The 24,001-nt window shown below is 31.8% G+C and overlaps 1 protein-coding gene, 1 long non-coding RNA gene, 1 other non-coding gene and 1 pseudogene across 3 annotated transcripts; 2 read left to right on the top strand and 2 right to left on the bottom strand.

Annotated features, from left to right (window-relative positions):
- Window positions 1-5,858: 5,858 nt before the first annotated feature.
- Window positions 5,859-5,932, top strand: TRNAT-GGU (transfer RNA threonine (anticodon GGU)). The gene has a single exon. It is a non-coding gene; the product is annotated as a tRNA-Thr (tRNA).
- Window positions 5,933-10,594: 4,662 nt separating this feature from the next.
- On the bottom strand, window positions 10,595-12,232 carry LOC115715726 (F-box protein At1g49990). Its single transcript, XM_030644393.2, has one exon. The coding sequence runs from the start codon at window positions 11,973-11,975 to the stop codon at window positions 10,698-10,700; it is 1,278 nt and encodes a 425-aa protein (XP_030500253.2). The 5' UTR covers window positions 11,976-12,232; the 3' UTR covers window positions 10,595-10,697.
- A 1,950-nt stretch (window positions 12,233-14,182) lies between these two features.
- Window positions 14,183-15,929, top strand: LOC133037803 (uncharacterized). Its single transcript, XR_009687794.1, has 2 exons — window positions 14,183-15,027; window positions 15,477-15,929. It is a non-coding gene; the product is annotated as an uncharacterized LOC133037803 (long non-coding RNA).
- Window positions 15,930-17,580: 1,651 nt separating this feature from the next.
- LOC115717248 (uncharacterized) lies at window positions 17,581-21,855 on the bottom strand (annotated as a pseudogene).
- Window positions 21,856-24,001: the final 2,146 nt, after the last annotated feature.

Here is a 24,001-nt window from a genome sequence, read left to right as displayed (position 1 = left end):
AGACATATTCTAACTTTAGAATTATAATTGATCAATCACGAATCAATTAATGAGTCTTACAAGCAGAATGTTCTCAACTAGAATGGGGACCATGGATCTATATGCTGAGCTTCCAATAAGTGAACCAAATTTACCAAGTAAATTCCTACTTATTAATTCTTCGTTGAATCCACTCTTAGAACTTAGAATTGCACTCTCAGACTTATATAGAGCATATTGTATGTTCCACGATATCAATATACTATCTCATTTAACCATTGTTATAATCTTATTGTGATTTAAAGATCCTCTATATAGATGATCTACATCGAGATGGGATTTCTTTACCGTTCTCACCCCTCAATGTATTTTGCCCCTTAAAACACTTAGCTACCTGTAAATGGTGTTTAGTGATCTAATAATTAGTCAGTTAAACAAGAGCTCATCCATTTACTTCTATTTGCTAAGCTCAAAGGGAATCATCACTTGACTTCTATACACCAGTAGAAGCTATAGATTCCATATTTATGTTCAGCAATCCCACTCAATCATACTATCATGTTCCCAAAATATACGTATCACCCTGACCCAAAAGTAGGCTTAACTAATAAATCTAAGAACATGGATAGCACTCATGAGTTGAGCCTAAGCATATCAGGATTTAGATTCTTTTAATCTTAAGATCAACTACTGATATTGACTTGGAAAGATATGTATAACGGTAAGTTTGTAATATCTTAACTTAGTTGCAATATCGGTCCAGTCCAATATATACTCCATACATTCGAAACTAGTATACTTTACTAATGTCCTGGAAAGAACATAACACTTACTCCAAGTGTAAGTACACATCATCGTTGATTATCACATTAGTGTAAATCCAATAACACTGATGAAACAGGGACCAAGTCTTTTGATTCACATGATCACAATCACATTCCACTGTGTTGACGATACTGTAATTGTGAATAAACATATGATCTGGATTTAACTGATTTTGTGTGTATAAATGTAATAAACATATCAAACATATTAAACCATTAGCATGTAAAATTCATGCAAACATCAATCTCTTCAAATTTCTTATATTGATAACTAATCAGATTGTAAAGAGTTTTATTTAGGGCATAAAACCCAACACTTTGGTGGAGTCGAGGTCGCACACTGGTAATTCCTCGACATCCTCCATCGGTTCCACAATTCTTTCGGACCCCACACGGGGGTCTAACTCATCTTCTTCAGCCACTTCTGGCTCAACTGATTCCCGGACCATTAGTACGGGCAGGTGGGTTGCGACATTGTAACATTGTCTTGCTTCCCCCTGGTTTCCCCTCACCGTTTCGATCCCGGCTTCCCGGGTAGGGAACTTCAGGCACAGGTGCCGAATCGATGTGACTGCGCCAAAGTCTACCAAGGCCGGTCGGTCGAGGATCGCATTGTAAGCAGTCGGACAGTCCACCACTACGAAAGTGCAGTATTTAAATGTGCTCTGGGGGGTGTCCGGGCACAAGTGGACTGGGAGCCTTACTTTTCCCATTGGGATAAGTGTCGTCCCGTTAACCCTGTGAGCTGAGACCCACTGAGCGAGAGGTCCCGGTCCGTCAAGCCTATTGCGGTGAAGGCTTCCTTCAAGAGTAGGTTCACGGAACTTCCATTGTCAATTAAGACTCTGGCCACCACTTTATTCGCGATGGGGGTCTCTATGACCAATGGGTCATGATGAGGGAAGCGCACTGTCTTGGCGTCTTCTTCCGTGAACGTGATGGGTTGGTCCATCAGCCGAGGCCTTTGAGCTGGAAGTTGAGTAACCTCCCAAACCTCATCGTGTTTCACGGCCCCTGCGTATCGTTTAAGTTCCTTGCGAGTAGTTCCTCCGATATGGGGACCTCTGAAGATCATGGCTACCCTCCCATTAGGCCTGGGCGGCAGACCGGGGATATGCTGGGCGTCGCCCGTGGGAGCAGCTGGAGCTAATGCCCCTGCTGTAGCCCCCGGTGTTCCCTGAGGCATACCCACAGTTGCCTGGCCCGGATTAAGGTGGGGCAACCTATTTTTGATCCACTCGTAGAGGTGGCCTAACCGGATTAGGTTTTCAATCTCGTCATTGAGATTCTTGCATTCATTGGTGCTATGACCGATGTCGTTGTGGTACTCGCATCTTTTGCTCGGATCTCTCCGGGAGCTATCCTTGTACAACGGCTGTGGCCTCCGGTAGTGTGTATTTTGCCTAGTAGCAAAGTACACACGCTCTTGGGAGTCCGACAACTCCGTGTATTGAGTGTACTGGGGGGTGTACCCCCTTTTCTGGCGCTTCTCCCCCGTCCGGGTGCTACCCTTGGAGGACCTTTTACTCCTCGAGCCCTGGGAAGGGCCTGCCAGGCTAGCAGCCGGAGCAGAGTGCGAAGGAGTTTGTCCATTTATTCCGGACGGGTTTCCGAAATGGGATGATGCTGGTGCCAAGGCCTGGCCCTGACTATATCCAGGGGTAGCAGAGAATTGTATGCCACTTGCTTGTGGAGTTGCGGTCGGGGTAATACCCGAGGGCGATACTCCAGGCATATATCCTGCTATCCCGGTGGGATAGTATCCTCCGTAAGCCACGATTTGGGCTTCTTCGAGGTTGATATATTTTTGGACTCTCTTCTGGAAGTCCTGAAGGCTAGCGGCTCCTTCTTGCTGTAGTTCATTCCAGAAAGGAGTCCCAGTGCGGATGCCTGCTTAAAGTAGCGCAAGCTGTTGTCCGTCGTCAACTTTCTTGGTTTTCGAGGCTTCCTCTCGGAACCTCTTTATATAATTCTTCAAGGTCTCGGTGGGCAGTTGCTTGATATTAGTCAAGGCACTGACCTCCAGGTTGACCTTTCTTGCGGCGACAAACTGTCTCCGGAAGTTGGTCTGTAGCTTATTCCTGTTGGGTTTTATGCCCTAAATAAAACTCATTTCAATATAATCAGATTTACTTATTAATATAGATCAGAAATAACATTTAATGTTGCATGGTTCACATGATTTATTTCATGATAATATGTACATAATGTATAAATTCATCTGAAACCCTTTTCACATACTTGTTCCTGTTTATTGTGCTGTCAACACATTGGAAAGTAAACATGACTATGTGAATAAAGTTTCCTAGATTTATCAGACACAGGGTTTTACTGATATGATAATCTACAACAGAGTTTACTTGCATTTGGAGAAGTGCTATGTTCTTTCCAGAACATTGGTTAAAGTAAAGCTCAGGTTGGATGCATGGAGTATGCATCGGAAGGGACCGATATTGAACTTTGACTTAGATTTATTAAACTTACCGTAATATCTATTCAGGTCAATATCGCCTAGTTGATCCTAGATCAAATGATCTTAATCCTGATATGATTAGGCTCAATCTCGAGAGGCTATTCGTGTTCTTTGATTTGTTAGTTAAGCCTACTTTTAGGTCAGGGTGATACGTACATTTTGGGAACACGGTAGTGCAATTGAGTGGGAGCGCTAGCATAAACATGGAATCTATAGCTTTTATCTGGCGAATAGTAAGCAAAGGATGATCTCCTTTGAGCTTGACCAAACGAACATAAATGGTGGAGTACTCATTTCACATAAGCTGAAATATCATTTATACGGGGTCAAGTGTTTTAAGGAATAAATACATTGTAGGGTGTAACGGTAATTTAATCCCTTTACAGTGTAGATCATTCATATAGAGGATCATTGATCACATTAGGATTATAACAATGGATAACTAATGATGTGTCTATATGGTGGAACATATAGAGCATTCTATATACTGAGAGTGCAATTCTAAGTTCTATGCGTGGATTCAACGAAGAATTAATAAGTTAGTGAATTTTAGTGCTAAATTTTTGATCTACTTATTGGAAGCTCGGTTATATAGACCCATGGTCCCCCCACTAGTTGAGATAATATTGCTTGTAAGACTCATGTAATTGGTTTTGATTAATCAATTATAATTCACGAATTAGACTATGTCTATTTGTGAAATTTTCACTAAGTAAGGGCGAAATTGTAAAGAAAGAGTTTATAGGGGCATATTTGTTAATTATGATACTTTGTATGGTTCAATTAATAAATATGATAAATGACAATATTATTTAATAATTATTTATAGTTATTAAATAGTTAGAATTGGCATTTAAATGGTTGAATTAGGAAATTGGCATTTTTGAGAAAATCAGATACAAAAGGTGTTAAAATTGCAAAATTGCAAAAACAAGGCCCAATCCACTAAGTGTATGGCCGGCCACCTTTGTAGCTGTTTTAAATTGATTTTTTTATTATTTTAATTCCATATAATTCAAATCTAACCCTAGTGGAATGTTATAAATAGATAGTGAAGGCTTCAGGAAAAACACTTCTTCTGATTCAGAAAAACTGAGCCTTCTCTCTCCCTATCTTTAGCTACCACTTCTTCTTTCTTCTTCCTTAGAATTTCGAAATCCTTAGTGATTTGAGTAGTGCCCACACACATCAAGTGATACCTCAATCATAGTGAGGAAGATCGTGAAGAAAGATCATCAGCAAAGGAGTTTCAGCATCAAAGATTCAGAGAAAGAGATCCAGGTTCAGATATTGATAATGCTCTGCTACAGAAAGGAATCAAGGGCTAGATATCTGAACGGAAGGAGTCATTATATTCTGCTGCACCCAATGTAAGGTTTCCTAAACTTTATATGTGTTTATTTCATCGTTTTAGAAAGTTCATATTTAGGATGTTAATAAACATACTTGTGAGTAGATCTAAGATCTTGGTAAAATAAATTCCAACAGTTCCAACAGCCCACGGATCCCGGTTCCAATTTTTTGAACCATTCCTCCGCGGACCCACTTAGAGTAAGCGGGAAGCACAGACATTTGGCGTCATTGCTGACCCTCGTGACCGTCATGACACGGTTGAACCGTGACAAGTGGTCGCTAGGATCGGAGTTCCCGGTATAAGCTGCCATTTCGGGCATCTTGAAGTTCTTAGGGAGTTCCGCCTCTAAGATGTGCTTAGCGCATGGCTCCCGATCCTCGCTGTCTGAGTCGGAGTCGTCTCCTTTCTGTCTCCGGGAGACTCGGGCAATGTCTTTTCGAAGTATGGCGAGTTCCGCCATAATTCCTTCATTTAACGTACCTGTGGAGACCGCGGGTCCGTATCTTTTTTGGTCAAGGTGATCTCGGAGATCACCTTAGTTCCCATTGATTTGATTTCTCAAATCAATGGGAGGACACCTCTGTCCTCTTCTCCCTCTACCCCCGGGCTCTTGGTGCATGGAGACGCTTTTTCGGTCCTCTCGATCCTGAGGGCCAAAGCTCCCTTTTTGGGGCTTGCCCCTCTGCGGACCTTTCCCTTTAGGGAAATCTGAGCGGACCTTTCGCGGATCCTGCGCCTTTTTCTTTCGCCCTGGGGTAGAGGTAGGGTTTTTTGTTTGGTTCCCTTCAGCAGGGTACTTTATAGGGCTAGGCTCCCTAGATTTCTGCTGTTGGGAACTAGGCGAGGACGTCGCTGGTTCCTTGCCAAGTCCAGCGGTCATTGCCTTGGGGTGCACGTGAATGCCAGCCGCCTCCATGGCTTTTTGCATGGCCAGCATCACTTCTTGCATTTTCTGGTTTTGCGCTTTTTGAGCTTCGATCTCGGCTTCGTGATTGATAGCTTTTTGTCTGAGAAGCACCAACTCCGAGTAACTACCTTCGTCGTAGGCATACTCATCGAGGTTTCCCTCGTAGTCATCATCTGGAATTCCTTCTTCTTCCTCGGAACCCTCTGCTGCTCTTGAGGCTACATCTTCCTCATTCGGGTCTTGAGCATCTTCTAGAGGGAGAGGCTGACGAGTACTTCTAGTCTCCACCATGTTTGTGAAGTCAAGTGTTCGTTTACAGTAGCTTTCATAGCTCAGTTGGTTAGAGCACCCGTTTGGTAAGCGGGAGGTCTTGAGTTCAACTCTCAATGAAAGCACCAAAATGTTGACCGAGATTTTTGGCAACCAATAAAATATTATAAAGTTAGTGAGCTGTAAGAAACTGAGAGAAGGATTTTTACGTGGTTGGGGCATTAATGAGCCTTAGTCCACGAGTCTTTGTTATTTATGGATGTCTTTAATACAGAGAATGTATTTGGGGAGTGTTTCACTCTTATAAATACATAGAATGTTCTTGGTGAGAATTTTCTCTACTTGCTCATATGCAGCCCCAGATTCTCGATCCCCTTTAATGAGCTTTGGGGGGGGGGTATTTATAGTGTTTTTGGTGGGGTGATCCCCAGAATTATCCTTACAAGTATATCTGTAAGTATCCATAAAGTTGGGCATTCCCAATGAATATACCATGGGTAATGCATGGTCAAATCCCTAGGTGCTGTAGGGTTTTTATGTGGAATGTCCTTATTGCCTTTTGACTGATGTGACTCTTCACAGTGTAGTCGTCGCTAGACTTAAATGATCATTACTGTGCAGCTGTTGGTTGGAGGTTGTGCCGTCAGACTTTATTGCGTGTAGCAGTCCCAACACGCTTCCTCCCATGCGGCATTTAATGCGACTTGATTGCTCAGGAGAAAACTGACACCTCGCGGAGATGCCTTAACGTTACTCGAGCTTCCGGGAGCATATGGAGTTCCATATACCTTCTCCGGGAGTTACGTCCTGGACGCTACCTTATGGCATAATGACTTAGCAAATATTGTAAATTGCTTGATCCACGTGTCCTTATCTGGTTGGTCCACGTATATTAAGCAAAATCAGAGGCAACACATACTTTACGATTTCTTTATCGACTTTAAAAGATTTTACTATTAAAAAATTTATAATTATCTTACTGAAAAAGATTCTACAATTATCTTATAAAAAAAATTCTATAATTATAATTTTTTTTCGAGAAAAAAATTGAAGTCATCTAAATCTAAAATGGGCAACCTTTTAAAAAAAATAAATTAAATGGGGAAGTTACCTTTTTTTATATAGAGAGAGATTTAAGACAAGTAACTTCTCTTAAAGGAAAAATATATATAAGGATATAACTATTGGAAGTCCAATTTTAGTGAATATAGAAAAAAAAAAATAAATAAAGAAAGTGTTAGGAAAAAAATGTGGAGAACAAAAGAATTATCAATTTTTATATTGATATGGAAAATTTTAATAAATTAAGTGGTTTTTAATGAATTTTTTTTATTTTCTTTCTTATATTTTTCTTTTGTTATTAAAATCTAACTTTCAAACATAGGGTTAACATTTTTGCACCATAAATAAGATTTTTTTTTTTGAAAGCGCACCACAAATAAATTGATGTCTCTTTTAGAAATACTATTTCTACTATTTATCAAATTTTTCATAAACCAATTATAACAAAATATTAAGATAAAGAAAGTAAAATTAAAAAAAAAAATAAATAAGATTTTTACGCGATTGGGACATTAATGAGTCTTAGTTCACAAGTCATTATTATTGGCTCTTGGCTATGAAGTTTATAATGTATTTTCTGATTACCAACCAAATGATTTTCAAACCCTTTACATGAAGATATAGTGTCATATTTATAGGCATATTTGGTTAATGGGACAGATTGATCCGAGGTGCTTGTAGGGTTTTGTGTGATAAAGGCTCACTAATGGGGAAAATCTTGTCATTTTCACTGAACTATTGAGACTATTGGATTTAAAGAGTTTTGTTTAATTTTATTCAATTTTGTTATTGTGGTGATTGTCCATATATTAAGTTGTGTCCCCGAACTTTGATATCTACAAAATCATGTCACCGAACTTTAACATATACCAAATTATGTTCCCTAAATTTTTACCGTTAGACTTTTTTTAGTAAAATTGAACAAAAGTACTGAATCTAACAATCTCAATAGTTCGAGAGAAATTTTTAACGACTTAAAAAGTTCAATAGGCATAATTTGGTACATGTCAAAATTTAAGATTAAAAATCTAAATTAACTTTTTGTTTTTAATTTATATTTTATTAGTAGAATTTTATAATTTATGATTTCTTTATTGGTTTTAGAAGATTTTATAATTAAAAAAATTACAATTATCTTACCATAAAAAAAGATTCTACAATTATCTTATGAAAAAAATTCTATAATTATGATTCTTTTTTCCTAAAAGAAAAAAATTGAAGTCATCTAAATTTAAAATGGCCAACCTTTCAGAAAAAAAAAAAAAAAAACTAATTGGGTAAGTTACCTTTTTATAGAGAGAAATTCAAGACAAGTTACTCTTAAAGGGAAAAAATATATATAAGAATATAATTATTGGAAGTCGTTTTAGTGAATATAAAAAAAAATAAAGAAAGTGTTGGAAAAAGATGTGGAGAACAAAAGAATTTAACAATTTTTATATTTGATATGGAAAACTTTATTAAATTGAGTGATTTTTAAATATTTTTTTTTTATTTCTTACATTTCTTAGTTTTTTTTGTCATCAAAATCCAACTTTGAAGCATAGAGTTAACGTTTTTCACCACAAATAAGTTTTTTTTCAAGCACACCCCAATAAATTGATGTCTCTTTTAGAAATTAATAGGTTTACAAAAAATTGTGAGTCTCAAACCTCTTACCTCCTTAAATTGTTAATATTATTACCGTATATTAATTGTATTAATCATCATTAATAATTTGTATATATATGATCTTAAAAATAAAAATAAGTTACTATACGTTCTTAATTTATTGTTTAACTTGATTATTTATGATTAAGTAGAGTAAAGTTTGTTTTACTTATATTTATACTACGAAAGTATAATTTTAAAGAAAAAAATTTATATGAAAAATAAAGGGTATACTATTGAAATTAACCAATAAAAACTTCTTATTTTTTTTTATTATAATTTAGAGATTTTTGTTATGGATATTATACTTCCATATACTATTAATATAATTTGAGAATTGATTTGTGTTTTATAAAACGATCTGCAAATAAATTGGCTCATTGTTTGGCAAGATACTCTTGTTTCTCTACAGGTCGTGTGCGAAAGATTATTCCTCTGAAGTGCATTAATATTCTATTGTTTTGAACGAATTTTTAATTAATAAATCTTATAATTTTTATTCAAAAAAATATATATAATTTGAGAATGTTTTCTTAATTAAATATTAATGGAAGTAATTAATTTTATAATACATGCCAAATATATAGTTTTTTTAATAAAACATACAGTATTAGTACCTCGTATTAGTATATTAGAAAATTTGATAAATATCTTTCAAAAAAAAAAAATTGATAAATAAGTTTAGACTAATGATCACAAATAAATACATAATAAAATAAAAAAAAATCAATATTGTTAATGCTAATAAAAAAAATAACGAACATGTTCTTTGGTTAACTTTTTGATTATGAATTTATAAAACTTGCTTTTGATGAGCGTGAGTACATTTTTTTGTGTACTCTCTCATCTCAAGACCATGTGAAGTAATGCAATACATTTATAATTATAAAATAAAAGGTACTATTACGGAAAGATAAAAGTATTACAAATTTTTCTTTCATATGTTTTGAGGAACTATCCTCCTACATAGAAAAATTAGAAGAAAAAAAATCATCAAAACATAGAAGACAGAAAAGAAAGGAGGGTATGTGTTGAGAACGAAAATTCTAAGAAATTTTAACTAAAAAGATGATTAAACTTATACAACTTATAGTTAGGAATATATTTTAATTTGTTTATTAATTTTTCAAAAAAAGATAGTTAATATTTTTTATTTTTTTAAAAAAAAATTAGTTAATATTTTTTTAATTAATTAATCAATCAAAATTTATAAACCTAATTAAAAAATTAAAAAATTAGAGAATTAAAGAGAGAAGAGATAAAACTATTTGAAGTGATATTAGTATGCCACATCACCTATGAGTGCTAGTAATATTATGAAAATTTGAGTTTTTATGCATAATTTTTGTATTTAATTAATTTTTTTATTATTTTTACGGTGGAATGAGATTGTTTTATTGGTTGAAAAATAAATAATTAAATAATTTCTTTTTGCAAAAAAAAAATAATAAAAAAAAGATGAGTTTCACTTAAATATTTTTTATATAGTGTAAAAAGAGTATTTTTTTTATATTTTTCTTAATTAAGTAATTTAATTAAAATTAATATTTATAGTTAAATTTATTTAGTACTTAAGTAATAGTATTGAAAAGTATTCCATATATATATAGAAACATTAATTATAAATATTAACTTTTAAACTAATAGATTTTTAATAGTAAATAATAAAATAAAATTTTTAATTTCTATAATTAATTACTTAATTAAAAAATATATTTATATATAAAATAGTTATATTAAAATCATTATTTTTTTTTAAATTTTTTCTCCTAATTTTTTTTTTTTAGAGATAGAACAACCTCAATTTATATAATGTAAAAATATTTTTTCTTTTAATTAGATAAAAAAAAATAAATATAAAAATGTAAATTTTCTTTCTTGCTAGAATATTATATAGTTATAAATTCAAAAAATAAATTGACAAATATTATATAATAATATAAAATATTGTATCAATTAATGTCCAATGAGAAGAAAAAAAGAACAGGTAAACAAGAACAAATGAACATATTATAGTTTGTGAAAAGAAAAAACTCTAAACCATCCAATGCTGAAAAACAGAAAATCAAAATAAATAGACCAACCAAGATAAGCATAAACCATAAATTTAAATTAAACTAACCATAAAACAACCATTCATATATATATATATATATATTACTAATATTAACATAAGTCTCAAACATGAAGAGCTGAGACAGTGAGAGAGGGAAAGGTAGGAATTTTAGTAGGCCAAAATGGATAGACAAAAGGGAAGTTCTGTACGCGTATTCCAAATTGTAGATAACCAGGATCTGGAAATTGATAAATCTTTTCCATCTTCTCTTCCCTAATCTCATATTGGTAAACATGAATATTATCAAATAGAATGAACAAAACATTATCATTGGTGGGATGGAAAGCCATCACAACCACATACTTGTACTTAAAAGGAATTCCTCTCTTCTCAAAATCATGCACCAAACTCCATGAGGTGGTCTTCCCATCATCACCATTGTTATTATCATAATTCAATTCCCATACTTTGACAGAGAAGATCCTTTTCCTTCTAGTCAAGAAGGTAACAAGTGAAATCCTTAAACGACCCTGGACCAGTCCAAGACGGATGTTAACCCAACGCTTTTGCCTCTCATCTTGGGGAAAGGCTAAGGGAAATTGAATATAATTGTAATAATTTGGATCTTCATGAAAGGGATCCAAGGCAATAATGCCATGAGCAATTGCAGTATCATAATTCAAAGATAGCCAGTGTAGCATTCCATTGCAAACAATAGGAGGTTCATCGCTTAAATCGTGAGGTAAAGTTATGTTCTTTACTGAACTCCATTGTCCAGTTTCGGAAGAAAAGGTTATTTGACCAAAATCAGATAAGTAAGATTCACCATAAACTTTCCTCCATACTAACATGATTCTGTACCTGAATAATTTATCATCCTTGTTTTCGCAAATCAACCCACCGTGTCCGCTATAATCGAATACTTCAGTTAAGTCGATAGGAGTCTTGGGAATCACAATCCATTGTTTGGTGAAGGGATTGCAGATCATGAAATCCTTTCCCATTTCGCGTGAAAGCAGAAGCAAGTCGTTGGTAACCGAAAGCAAACGAAACTCCGGCCAAGGCAAGAAATTGAGGTAATAATCATCCTGAGAATGTATGATGTTGGTGTTGTTTGTGTTCTTCTGATGTAGAGTCTGTGATTCTTTTGAGAAATATTGGTAGGGAAAGGGTTTTGTTAGTTTGTCAACGCGACCATGTCTAAATAAAAGGGTAAATGGTTGTGATTGTTGAAGATTGTTTGATAATCGTTTCTGTTTTTGGTGGCGAAAGTGGTCTGAATTGATGATAGAAAACCAGGCCTTGCAAACGGCGGTACATCGGAGTAAAGATCGGCAATCATGGATTCGGATGAATATTTGAGAGAGTACATCATCTGGAATAAGCATCATCGCCGCCATAGCCTCCTCCTTTCTCCTCCTCTGCTCTTCTCTTATTAATACCCATATATATGTAAAAGACTGCTTTTTTATTGTTTCCCTTATTTCTCAATCAAAAGAGATATTTCCCTTATTAAACAGTTATATATATTTGTAAAGAGATTTTACTAGGTTTTTTACGACCGTTCCAATTTCCCTTTTTTTTTTTTCTAATATGTTTCTTTTTTAAATATATTATTATGATACTTCCAATTTTGATTAAATTTAGGTTGAGTTCGAAAAAAAGTGTTTTGAAAAAAAAAATGAAATCAATAATTTGTTTTGGACTAATTTAGGCTATTTTACACTATTTAATACTAAATATCTTTTTTTTTTTGACAACTAAATATCTTTTTTGTTATAATAAACTTACTATTTTTTATTTATGAAAAAAAAACTCCATATTTTATTAGTAGAATTTTAATAATTTACAATTTCTTAATTATCGTTTTTAAAAGATTATACAATTTTATTCAAAAAAAAAAAAAAAAAGATTATACAATTATTTATTGAAAAGAGTAAAAAAAATCTGCAAATCTTACGAAAAAAATTCTACATATGTTGCCAAAAAAAATCTAAAGTTATGATTTTTTTTTTCTTAAAAGAAAAATAAAAATTAAATATGGTAAGTACATTTTTAAATTATAGTTAATTTTTTTAACATCAAAATCTTTAAAAAATAACTATAATTAAATGTGGATTCTAAAATTTTAATGCAATGAACGATAGTAAAAGAAACATTAAAGTTTTTGTACTTAATTTTATTATTTAATTAAAAAATTCTCTCCTTTTATTCCGCATCAAAATTATATTTATATTTAATATTATTTTTATCCCACTCTCTCTAACTCAAATTTAATTTTTTTTCTCTAGTCTGATAGAACAATCTTAACAATATAATTATTATATTTTTTAGGGATATTTACGGCATAAATACCATACGTTTTCAGTTTTATACATTTAAATACTACATATTTTTTTCGACGGATTAAATACCTTAAGTTACATTTCCGTTACTTCCGTCACTACTTTTTTGTTAAATCCTATTCAAACTTAGAGTATTTGCGGTATAAATACTTGATGTTATAAATTTCATACTCTTATTATATACCACATGTTTTTTCTTCTAACAGATTAAATACTTAAAGTTACATTTACATTACCTTCATCACTACAAGACTCTTAAATCCTATTATAAAGAATTTTTTCAATATTATACCTAAAATTGATTTTATTTACAAATATATCTTCAACAAATTTATTTGCACAAATACGAAGAAATAAAGAAAAGATTTAACTATAAATTCGATTTATTTTTATTGTTATTAATTAAATAAATATTATTTAATTATTTTTTTAACTTAAAATTATTTAATAACTTTTTTTATTGAATAATACTTAACAAAAAAAATATATTTTTATGTTTTATTCACAGTTTAACAAATTTTAAAATTATTTAATAATTTTTTATTGAGAATTTATTAGTGGACCACTAATATGTTGACCGGTGTCAACTTAGTTTATTTTAATAGAATTTAACAAATTGATAATAATGACAAAAATAGCATAAACGTAACTTTAGGTATTTAATCCGCTAAAAAAACATGTGGTATGTAAGTGTATGAAATTTAAAATATCAAGTATTTATTCCGCAAATACTCTAAGTTTGAATAGGATTTAACAGAAAAGTAGTGACAGAAGTAACGGAAATGTAATTTAAGGTATTTAATCCGTCGAAAAAAAACATGTGGTATTTAAGTGTATAAAACCGAAAAACGTATGGTATTTATGCCGCAAATATCCCTATTTTTTATGACCATTACAACAAGTTATTATCAAGTAAAAAATTTATTTTTAAAATTAAATTAATTATAATTAACTAATACTTAAAATAAATTATTTTTTAATTTAAAATATTTAATAAGACCTTTATAGCAATTAATATGTATATATATTATCGAAAAATTTTACAATACACCCCTTCAACACTTTCTTTGCAGTATTGACAAGTTTATGGTTATTTTCAATTGATGCAATATTATCAATATCAATAAAACCTTTTGAGGAATACAAATTGTAGCACCCACCTATACAGAGAATGTGCAATGGTAACACAAAACTAATACATGTAATAAATTGTTTATCTTAAAAAAGTCAGAAACTAATTTGGAGTCTCCCAATAATTAAGGAATTTTTACACAAAATGACTATTTTGACCAATTTTTAACATTTATATTATCCTTTCTAATTTTTAACATTTTTACTTTTTTAAATTTTCTTTAATACTTTTTTAAAGTTTTATAATTACATATTTACTTTTTGTTCTTCTTCCTCATATCTAAACTCATTTAGATCTGGGTTCAACAAGTCATCTCTTACTCTCTCATCAAGCTTATCGAGCTTTCACACTCGTCTTCGCACAATCACCATATGTAGCTTCTCGTCATCAGCCTCTTCTCAAGCCACCATTGTCGTTCAATCGATGTTTGTAAGGTCTTCTTCTTCTTCTTCTTCTTCTTCTTCTTCTTCTTCTTCTTCTTCTTCTTCTTCTTCTTCTCATTTTGCTAAAATTACAAAAATAAAAGTTTAGATTTGATAGTTTTTATAAGAGTTTGTTGTTTATTTGCTTATTTATTATTGACTTTTCTATTTTTCTTACAGATTTTAGGAATTTTGTTCTTATTCTTTTAGTTGAGTTCTTATATATATATATATATATATAAAAGTACACTTGCTAGGTGTTTGATGAAATGCCCAAGAGAATTCTTTACTAGCTTAAAGGAATAAGGCACATTCAAATGTAATTTTATTTCAACTTTAAGTTAGTATTTTCATGGTATTATTTAGATATTACTTTTGCTGATCTATATTTTATCTTTTTTATGAATCAAAAATTTTATCTAAATATTTTAATGGTTACGTTGATTTAACGTTGTTTATAAGTTGTTTTATATTTGTTTCATCTTTTAATTTTTTTATTGTTGCTGTTTCACCAAGTCATCCATTGAAGAGGCTTTTCAGGGAAAAATGTGAGGTAATGATGATAAGGTTGCAACTTTAAAGATTAATATATTAGTTTTTGTTGTCTTTATCTAGTTTCAAAGACTTGTTTTGTTATGTTTATATTTTTTTCTGATGTATATAGTTAACCTTAAATGGTTTATGTCTCTCATTTTTTTCTGTTTCTAATTAGTTATTTTTTAGTTTTAATTTAGTTATTATACGATTCTTATAAGGTTCTTAAGTTTTTTTTAAAAGACTAGATCATTAGGCTACGTCTAACATTTATCAATTGTATTTGAATTTGAATTGGAATTGTTTTAGTTGCATATTTATTAAATTTTATAAATTACATTATTTTTTAGTTGTTATATTGTTGTTTTAATGTTGTTCGGTACATGATATATTGTAGTATTATATAGCTATTAATCGTATTTTTATTGGTTCATTGTTTTATTAATTTTGTCATCCTAATATTTTTAGGTGCATGATAAGACCTCTGACGTTGTTGACAAGTTGAAGCTTTCAAAGAAAAATATTGTCAAGGTTTATAATTTGCTTTTTTAATTTGTCTTGTTTGAAATGTTCTCTGATTGTTGTTCATTCATTTGAAAAAAAAAATCATAGCAGAAAGTTGTTTTATAGTTTGTTTAATGTTGTTTTGATGTTGTTTTAACTGCTGCAGGACTTGATTTCTAGTGATGATGAACTTCAAAGTTGATCAGAATAAACTTGTTGTTCATTTCTATTCCTTTGGTAGAATGAAGTGAGTTGCAAACATTGAAAGTGTACAAGAAAATGTTTCAAAGTCTTTTAAGAAAGTTGAAGCCACTATACATGAATTAATGATTGAGCAGTGTATTTGGAGTTATTTTATGATGCTATTTAAATATTCTGTTACAGTGGAGTTATTATATATTTATTTATTTATTGTTATTTAGTTGTTCAATTAGGAAAAACTATATATATATATTTATATATGTGTGTGTGTTTAATTTTACATGGAAACATATATAAAGATTGTTTTTGTGTTATTTTTCTAAGATTATTTGTGTTTTTCAAGTTAACACCACATGTTGATGTCTAATAACTTTTCATATTAGAATAGGTTGTTATCTAATTATCTGCTCGTTGTAATTTAGTTGTTTAACTACGTAAAAAAATTAAATAAATATATGTTTACTTTTTTATGGGTATATAATTTTTTTTAAGTTGATGCACTAGTATCTTGTAGTTTCTTTTACTTTTTTCTTAAAGATTTTATATCAGTGATTTTTGAATTTCTTTTGAGTTAATGCAATGCGTTGTTAATTAATTAATTTACGTATTAATATGAAGTTGTTATCTAGTTATTTTATTTTTCATATATAATTGTTCAATCAAGAGAAAAATAGTTTATGTTTTAGTTTTTCATGGTTCATACTTTTTGTTGTTTGTTGGTTTCTTTCATATTTTATACACTATTAGCTGATGTACAATTGATTTTTATGTTAAAATAGAATTGTTACTGTGTTGTTTATTCGTTGCTATTAGGTTGTTTAACAAAAAGAAAAATGAGTATATATTTATTTTTTTTAATATGTAGATATATTTTTAAGTTGGTATACAAGTGTTATGTAGTTGTTTTTAAATTTATTTTATAGATTATTTGTGTATTTTTTTCTTAGATCTTATGTAATTTATGAAGTTGTTTTCATGCCTATTTAACTTGCATATTATAGTAAGTTGTTATGCAGTTATTTATTTGTTGTTATTTAGTTATTCAACCAAATAAAAATGAATATATACACATGTTTATTTTATTTTATACATTAGTGATGTTTTTTTTTACATTTTTAGAGTTATTTTTATGCCTATGTAATTTGCATATTGTAGTGGAGTTTATGGAGTTGTTTTTTTTTTTTATTGTTATAGTTGTTTAACTAAGAGAAATAAATGTATATATATATATTTTTATTTGTGTGTTGTTTTTATTTTATTTTTTAAGTTGGCGTAAGTGTTGATGCTCAATTAATTTTTATATTAAAATAAAATTATTATCGTGTTGTTTATTCGTTGCTATTAAGTTATTTCAGTATTGTATTTTTTAAAGTTTTTGTCTTATAAATTTATTTTTGTTTGCATAATATGATAAACTTTAATCGATTTATATGCTATGGTTAAGTTGTTTTCTAGTTGTTTTTGTGTTATTGTTTAGTTGTTTTGCACTGAGAAAAGAAGTCTTATACGTTAAAATTTATTTTGTCCGAATTCGCCACGTGGCAACCACTGCTGCGTTCTGACGCTACAGTTTGTGAGCGTCAGGCAAGTCTGAATGCTTTGTCCCTCACTCGCGTGTGAGTCTCACTCGCCCACATAGCTACATGTGTGCCACACATCTCCTTGCGCATCTGGGGGAGTTTTCAAGTGTATTTTTGTAAATAAGAAACTTTGCAAATAGTATATTTGAAATTAATAAACAATATAAATGTTTATTTTTGCTTATGGTATTTAAGGTAATTTTAACCCAAAATAGAAAAAACTCCAATAATTAATCTAACATCTCTTAACTGTAGAAGCATTAAAATAAGTATAGATATTGAAAATGTTAAGATAAAGAACTCAATTCTTTTCCTTATGCCATAAGACCTGGTTATACAGAATGACACACGTCACCTAGAAAGTCGCTACAAAACACCAATTTCATATACGAAATGAATAGAAAATGTTACATGCATATTTTTGTGATACTTGGCTCAACATTTGGCATAATCCGATTACAATTTCAATAGAGAAAAACTTATAAGGACACGAAAGACTTCGAAAATCATAGAATGTTATGGCATAAAATGCACTAAACTTTTAAATTGTAAAGGCAAGAATAGAAGAAAAGAAACTGCTTTGCAAAAGTATGAGAATCTTTTCTTGGAGTTTAGGAAAATAGCTTCTATGTTATAGAGTGATTCTTCATCACGCAAGTCACCTTGGAACCGACAAACCAAGCTCTGAATCATTACACAAATTAGTCAGAGCACAAGAATTAAAACACTGTTACAAGTTATCATGCAACATTATGCACATTGCAAAGTTCATGAATCAATCTCAATAAAAAATTATAGCTTGTCTCTTCACTTATTATACATTATAGAATATAAGAACCCTCCTTATACTATTCTCTAAGATTTTTTGAGTTACAGTACTAAAAAAAAAAACTAACCTTCACCACAAATTATGCTCAGCTCCGCGTTTTGTCCTTGTGGCCGAGATTCGAAGGGCTCCATTCTGGTTTTCAAAATTTTCAGTTAGTTTATAAAGTATAGTATACATTATATATTGTGAAACTTACTATAAAAAAACAGCTTACCGGATGATGATTCCTATCATTACGAGCCAATGAGAAATAAAGAGTGTCTCCAACATCGAGCATGCTTCCATCAATGATTTCTTTAAAGGCCCGCTTTTTAACAGAATATCTCAGATCATCGCAACCAGCATCCCGTTCCTTCACATCAACATTATAGGTTTTTTCGTTATCTTCGTCTCCAACCACGAAATGCATCTTATTGTTACTCAGCATGCTGTGAATGTATATGAGTTTTGCAGCACACTGAGGAATCTCAAGTGCACTCCTCAAGTCTGACTTTGTGACTTTCTTCTTACAAGCCATACGAAGGAAATCTGAGAAATATTGAAATACCCAACTAAGAAATAGCATCAAGATAAAATTCATGATTCAAAAACGATCAGCACCAAATATAAACGAACAGGATGAAAATGAAATCACCGATGAAAGTAATTATAAGGAAGAAAGAAAGAAAACGAACAACTCAAAGCTCAATGATCCACACTCGAACCAAAGTAGTGAAAAAAAAAATTGATAACAAACGAAGAGAGACAGACTCATAATCTTTACAGAGTAGTATGAAATAGTTAATGTACTAAGTTCGAGAAAGAAAGATTAATAAAGAAACAGTAAGAAATAGCATATATGACGAAGAATATTATGCATATTAAGATGAAAAAACGATCAGCACCAAATATAAACGAACAGGATGAAAATCAAATCAGGAAAAAATGAACAACTCAAAGCTCAATGATCCACACTCATACCAAAGTAGTGAAAAAAAAATTGATTACAAACGGAGAGAGACAGACTCATAATCTTGGAATTAAGGAAGTAAACATGATTAAAGATTCATAGCAGTTAAGTAAAACATTGAAGAGTATTATGAAATAGTTAATGTAACAAGTTCAAGAAAGAGAGGAGAGATTAATAAAGAAACAGTAAGAAATAACATATATGACTAAGAATATTATGCATATAAACAAACAAGATGAAAATCATGATTTGAAAGCGATAGCACCAAATATGATGAAAATCAAATCACCGATGCAAACAAGTATAAGGAAGAAAAAAAGAAAACAACAAACAACTCATAAACCCTAAATCATAAGCTGCTCAATGATCCACACTCAAACCAAAGTAGTAAAAAAAAGAAATCGATATCAAAGAGAGAAAGACATACTCATAATTAAAAACATGAATGAATTACTAGTAAAATGAAGAAGAGAGCAAAAAATACCAAAATTACCTGGAAAATTGAGAATGAAGGAGAGTCGATCGAAAAATAAAAAGAGGGAAATGAAGTAAAGTAAGCAATATGGATATATATATACTAGCTAAGAGGAAAAGAGAGAATGGACTATAATTTGAAAGAAAGGCAGATTATATACTTACTGGGATACATTTACCTCTAATGAGTTTCCAACATGCATACAATAATAATAGGACAGTTTTCAATTATCGACGTAGAAATATCTTACTAACTCTCACAAAGTAAAATATATGGAGATGCAATATTAAAATACAAACCTCTTTTGATGAGGAGCCGAATTACATGAGCTTTGGCGAAACCAAAAAACTCACAGCCCCGAGTAATAGTAGCTGCTACAACATTAACTGTGACATCAAACATAAAAAGGAACAAATGATATCAGTTTTCCAAAATCAGAAAATAAAATGATCAAATACATTTTGGAAAATCACATTTTTCTTCTTTTTTTTTTTGTTTTGAAAAAAAAAAAAACAATACAGAAAGAATTTATGTAGTTATTTCCAGAGTAAATAACATAAATGGGAGAAAACATAAGAGCAAAAAAGAAATTACATTAATCCAAGGCAACAACCCCATTGAAGCCCATATTGGCCGTAATCCTCTGTAATAAGCACCGAAACCGCATTCCAAAACCGAATTCCTCACAGTTTGAACAATTGTGAGTGGCCTTCTTTGCCCATTTCCCTCTCCATCCAACACTTGCAGCCTTGTTTTGATTGTGTCAAGTGGCATGGTATTCAAAGCAGAAACACCACTAGCCATTGCAGCACTTAGACCCTGCACCACCAAGGTTGCTCGGGAAAGGCCTAAAACTACTACTACAACCATGGATTGAACCATTCTCCTCTTTCTTCTTCTTCCCCATACAACAACCAAAACGACTCCAAATGAGCCTGTGTGCAACAGAATACGAAGCCCACTAAACAGCATAGATGGTGCATATGTCAATATAGATATCCCAAAACCTGTATAAAATCCTCTAAAGCTATCTGAGTATGATTTTCCTAAAAGCATATAAACCATTGGTGTAACTATAGCTACTAACACTAAGAATAGAGTTGAACTCTGAACCATGAGTCTTTGGCTTACAGCATCAATTGGGGTCCAAAGTCCAAACCAATTGAATAGCCATAGCTGAACTCAACCCTGCTGCAGCATTAGCTGTAGTATCTGAATATCCTAATCTAACTGTGACTGCCCCAACATTACTCTTGGTAACTTCAAGGCTGTCATGTAGAGCGCTCTAGCTGGGATTGTTCCCATTAAAGACGTACCAAAACCTCTGTAGAAACACCCTTCATGGCGCATGATAGCAAATGACATCTTGAAGCATGAGAAATCACATTGACACACAATAAACTCTTGATCTTGAAAGATTGAACCAACCATTTTAACAGTTTAGAGCAACTGTCTCTATGTAGCAACAAAACATCATATGAGACATTATTAAAATCTTTTCAATAACGAGAAGAAGAGGATTTTCTCCATAAAAACCCCTGCTTTGGTTGAAATATCATAAACAGTTCTTGTAGGCTGCACTATCTACCTAATACACAACTAGAAAACAACTCGCCTAAGCCTTAGCCTTAGCCTTGGCCTTAGAAATATATGCACTATCGACCTAACACAGACAAGTTTCAAACATCTAAGAGCTGAGACAATGAAAGAGGAGGGAAGGACGGGAATTTCAGTAGGCCAAAATGGATAGACAAGATCTGGAAATGAGAAATCTTTTCCATCTGTCTTCCCTAATATACATGAATATTGTCAAATAAAATGAACAAAAACATTGCCATTGATGGGATGGAAAGCCATCGCAACCACATACTTAGACTTGTTTAAACCATTACGCTTCTTCTCAAAGTCATGAACCAAAGTCCATGAGGTGGTCGTCCCATCACCATCACCATCGTTAGTAGTACTGCCATTTTTGTTATTACCATAATTCAATTCCCATACTTTCCCAGTCAGCCAACCCTGGACTAGTTCAAGATGGACGCTTTTGCCTCTCATCTTTGGGAAAGGCTAAGGGAAATTGAATATAAGTGCAATAATTTGGATCCTGATGCAATGAGCAGCCCTTCCAGACGGCGGTACATCGGAGAACAGATGGGCTATCATCGATTCGGATGAATAATTGACACAGTATATCATCTGAAATAAGCATCACTGCCGCCATCGCACCTCTCCTCATCCTCGCCTCTTCTCTTCTTTTCTTTATATCTATGTAAAAGACTGTTTTTTTTTTTTTTTAATATTTCTCTTATTTCTCAAAAAAAAAAAAATCCTTATTTCACATATTTATGAAGTGAAAATTACACAAAATATGATTTTTTAAAACTTTATTATAAAAATATGGCAAATTTAGATTTGACCACTTTATATGGCATCTTTTAATTTGTAGACTTTTTTATGGTATTTTCTACACCACCATATATATGTAAACTTATTTTTCAAAAGCATATTTAATATTTAGATAAATCATTTCAGGAAAAAAGAATTATTTTTACCATCTCTTTCTTTCCTTCTCTTACCCTACCTCTCTCTCTCTCTTGCTTTTGTGTGGCGTCCCTGTCCAAGCTCCGATGAGCTATTTTTCGCCAGTAATGAGATACAATGATGCTGATTTAGAGAAGATTACATGTTTAATGTGGTGTATTTGGTCTGAACGAAACAAAGAAATACATGGTACCAAGCCTAAACCAGCAAACATTGAGATGTTAATAAAGCAGCCCTTGCTTTAGCTAAATTTGCTCTTCGATTGGATGAAGATATTTCTTGGTTAGGGGAAATTCCCTCCCCAATCTACTCTGTTGCTATTAATGACTCTCAATTTTAATAATAACATTTTTTTCTCAAAAAAAAACTATCTACATAATTTATAAAATAGCTACATAATTTTTATTTTAAATATATAATAAAATTATTTTTTTTATATAAATATCTACATAATTTATATTTTCAAATGTATATTAAAATTAATTTTTTTATATAAAATATCTACATCATTTTTATTTTTAAATATATAATAGTATTATAAAATTAATATTCTGTTAAGTAATTGACATATTCTGTTAAAATTAACGTAAAAAATAAAAAAAACACAATTAAAATAAAAATTCTGTTCCATAGCACATTTTATATAGAATAGATAAAATGGACATGATTTTATCGTGATTGTAATTTTACAGAATGATGTAAGGCAGCCGGTAGATGAATTATTTGATCTGAGGGCTGAAATTAATCTAGGGGTAATTAGGATTAAAAAATAGTAATGTACCGACACTCATCTAATGTACCCTAACATCCATCTAATGTACACGGAATGCATTCGGCGAAAGTAGGGATAAAATGGTATCCCTATTTTATATAATGCAATGACCAATCGAAAGAAAAGGCAAGGATTGGCAATATAACAAAAAGAAGTCTAACTGATATATCAACTAACTTGTTATGTGATTCTAAATTTAAAGACAAACCCAAGAAGATAAGCATAAACCATATATTTAAATTAAACGGACCATAAAACATAAATTCATGTATACTAACAGTAACATAATTAAGTTATTAGAACAAAAATAAATATATCATAAATAATTGAAAAAAACAGACAAGTTTCAAACATCAAGAGCTGAGACAATGGGAGAGGAAGTGAGGGCAGGAATTTTAGTAGGCCAAAATGGATAGACAATAGGGAAGTGTTGTAGGCGCATTCCAAAAGCATGATAGCCAGGATGTGGAAACTGATAAACCTTTTCCATCTTGTCTTCCCTAATATCATATTGGTAAACATGAATATTGTCAAAAAGAATGAACAAAACATCACCATTGGTGGGATGGAAAGCCATCACAACCACATACTTAGAGTTAAAACCAATTCCGCTCTTCTCAAAGTCATGCACCAAACACCATGAGCTGGTCTTCCCATCATCACCATTGTTATTATCATAATTCAATTCCCATACTTTGACAGAATAGACCCTCCTCTTTTTAGTGATGAAGGTAGTAAGTGAAATCCTTAGCCGACCCTGAACCAGTCCAAGACGAATGTTAATACAATACTTGCGCCTCTCATCTTGGGGAAAACCTAAGGGAAATTGAATAAAATTGTAATAATTTGGATCCTCATGAAAGGGATCGCAGGCAATAATGCCATCTGCAGTTAAGGTATCATGAATCAAAGATAGCCAGTGTATCATTCCATTGCAAATAATAGGAGGTTGATCCCACAACAATTGATAGGGAAAAGCTATGATATTACTCCATTCTCCCGTTTCAGAAGAAAAGATTATGCGAGCAAAATCAGCATTCCTCCTCCATACTAACATGATTCTGTACCTGAATAATTCATCATTCTTGTTTTTGCAAATCAACCCACCGTGTCCGCTATAATCGAATACTCCAGTTAAGTCG

This window comes from Cannabis sativa, chromosome 5 (assembly GCF_029168945.1).
Source record: "Cannabis sativa cultivar Pink pepper isolate KNU-18-1 chromosome 5, ASM2916894v1, whole genome shotgun sequence".
In the NCBI taxonomy this organism is placed as follows: domain Eukaryota; kingdom Viridiplantae; phylum Streptophyta; class Magnoliopsida; order Rosales; family Cannabaceae; genus Cannabis; species Cannabis sativa.
This window is presented reverse-complemented; position numbering and strand designations above follow the sequence as displayed.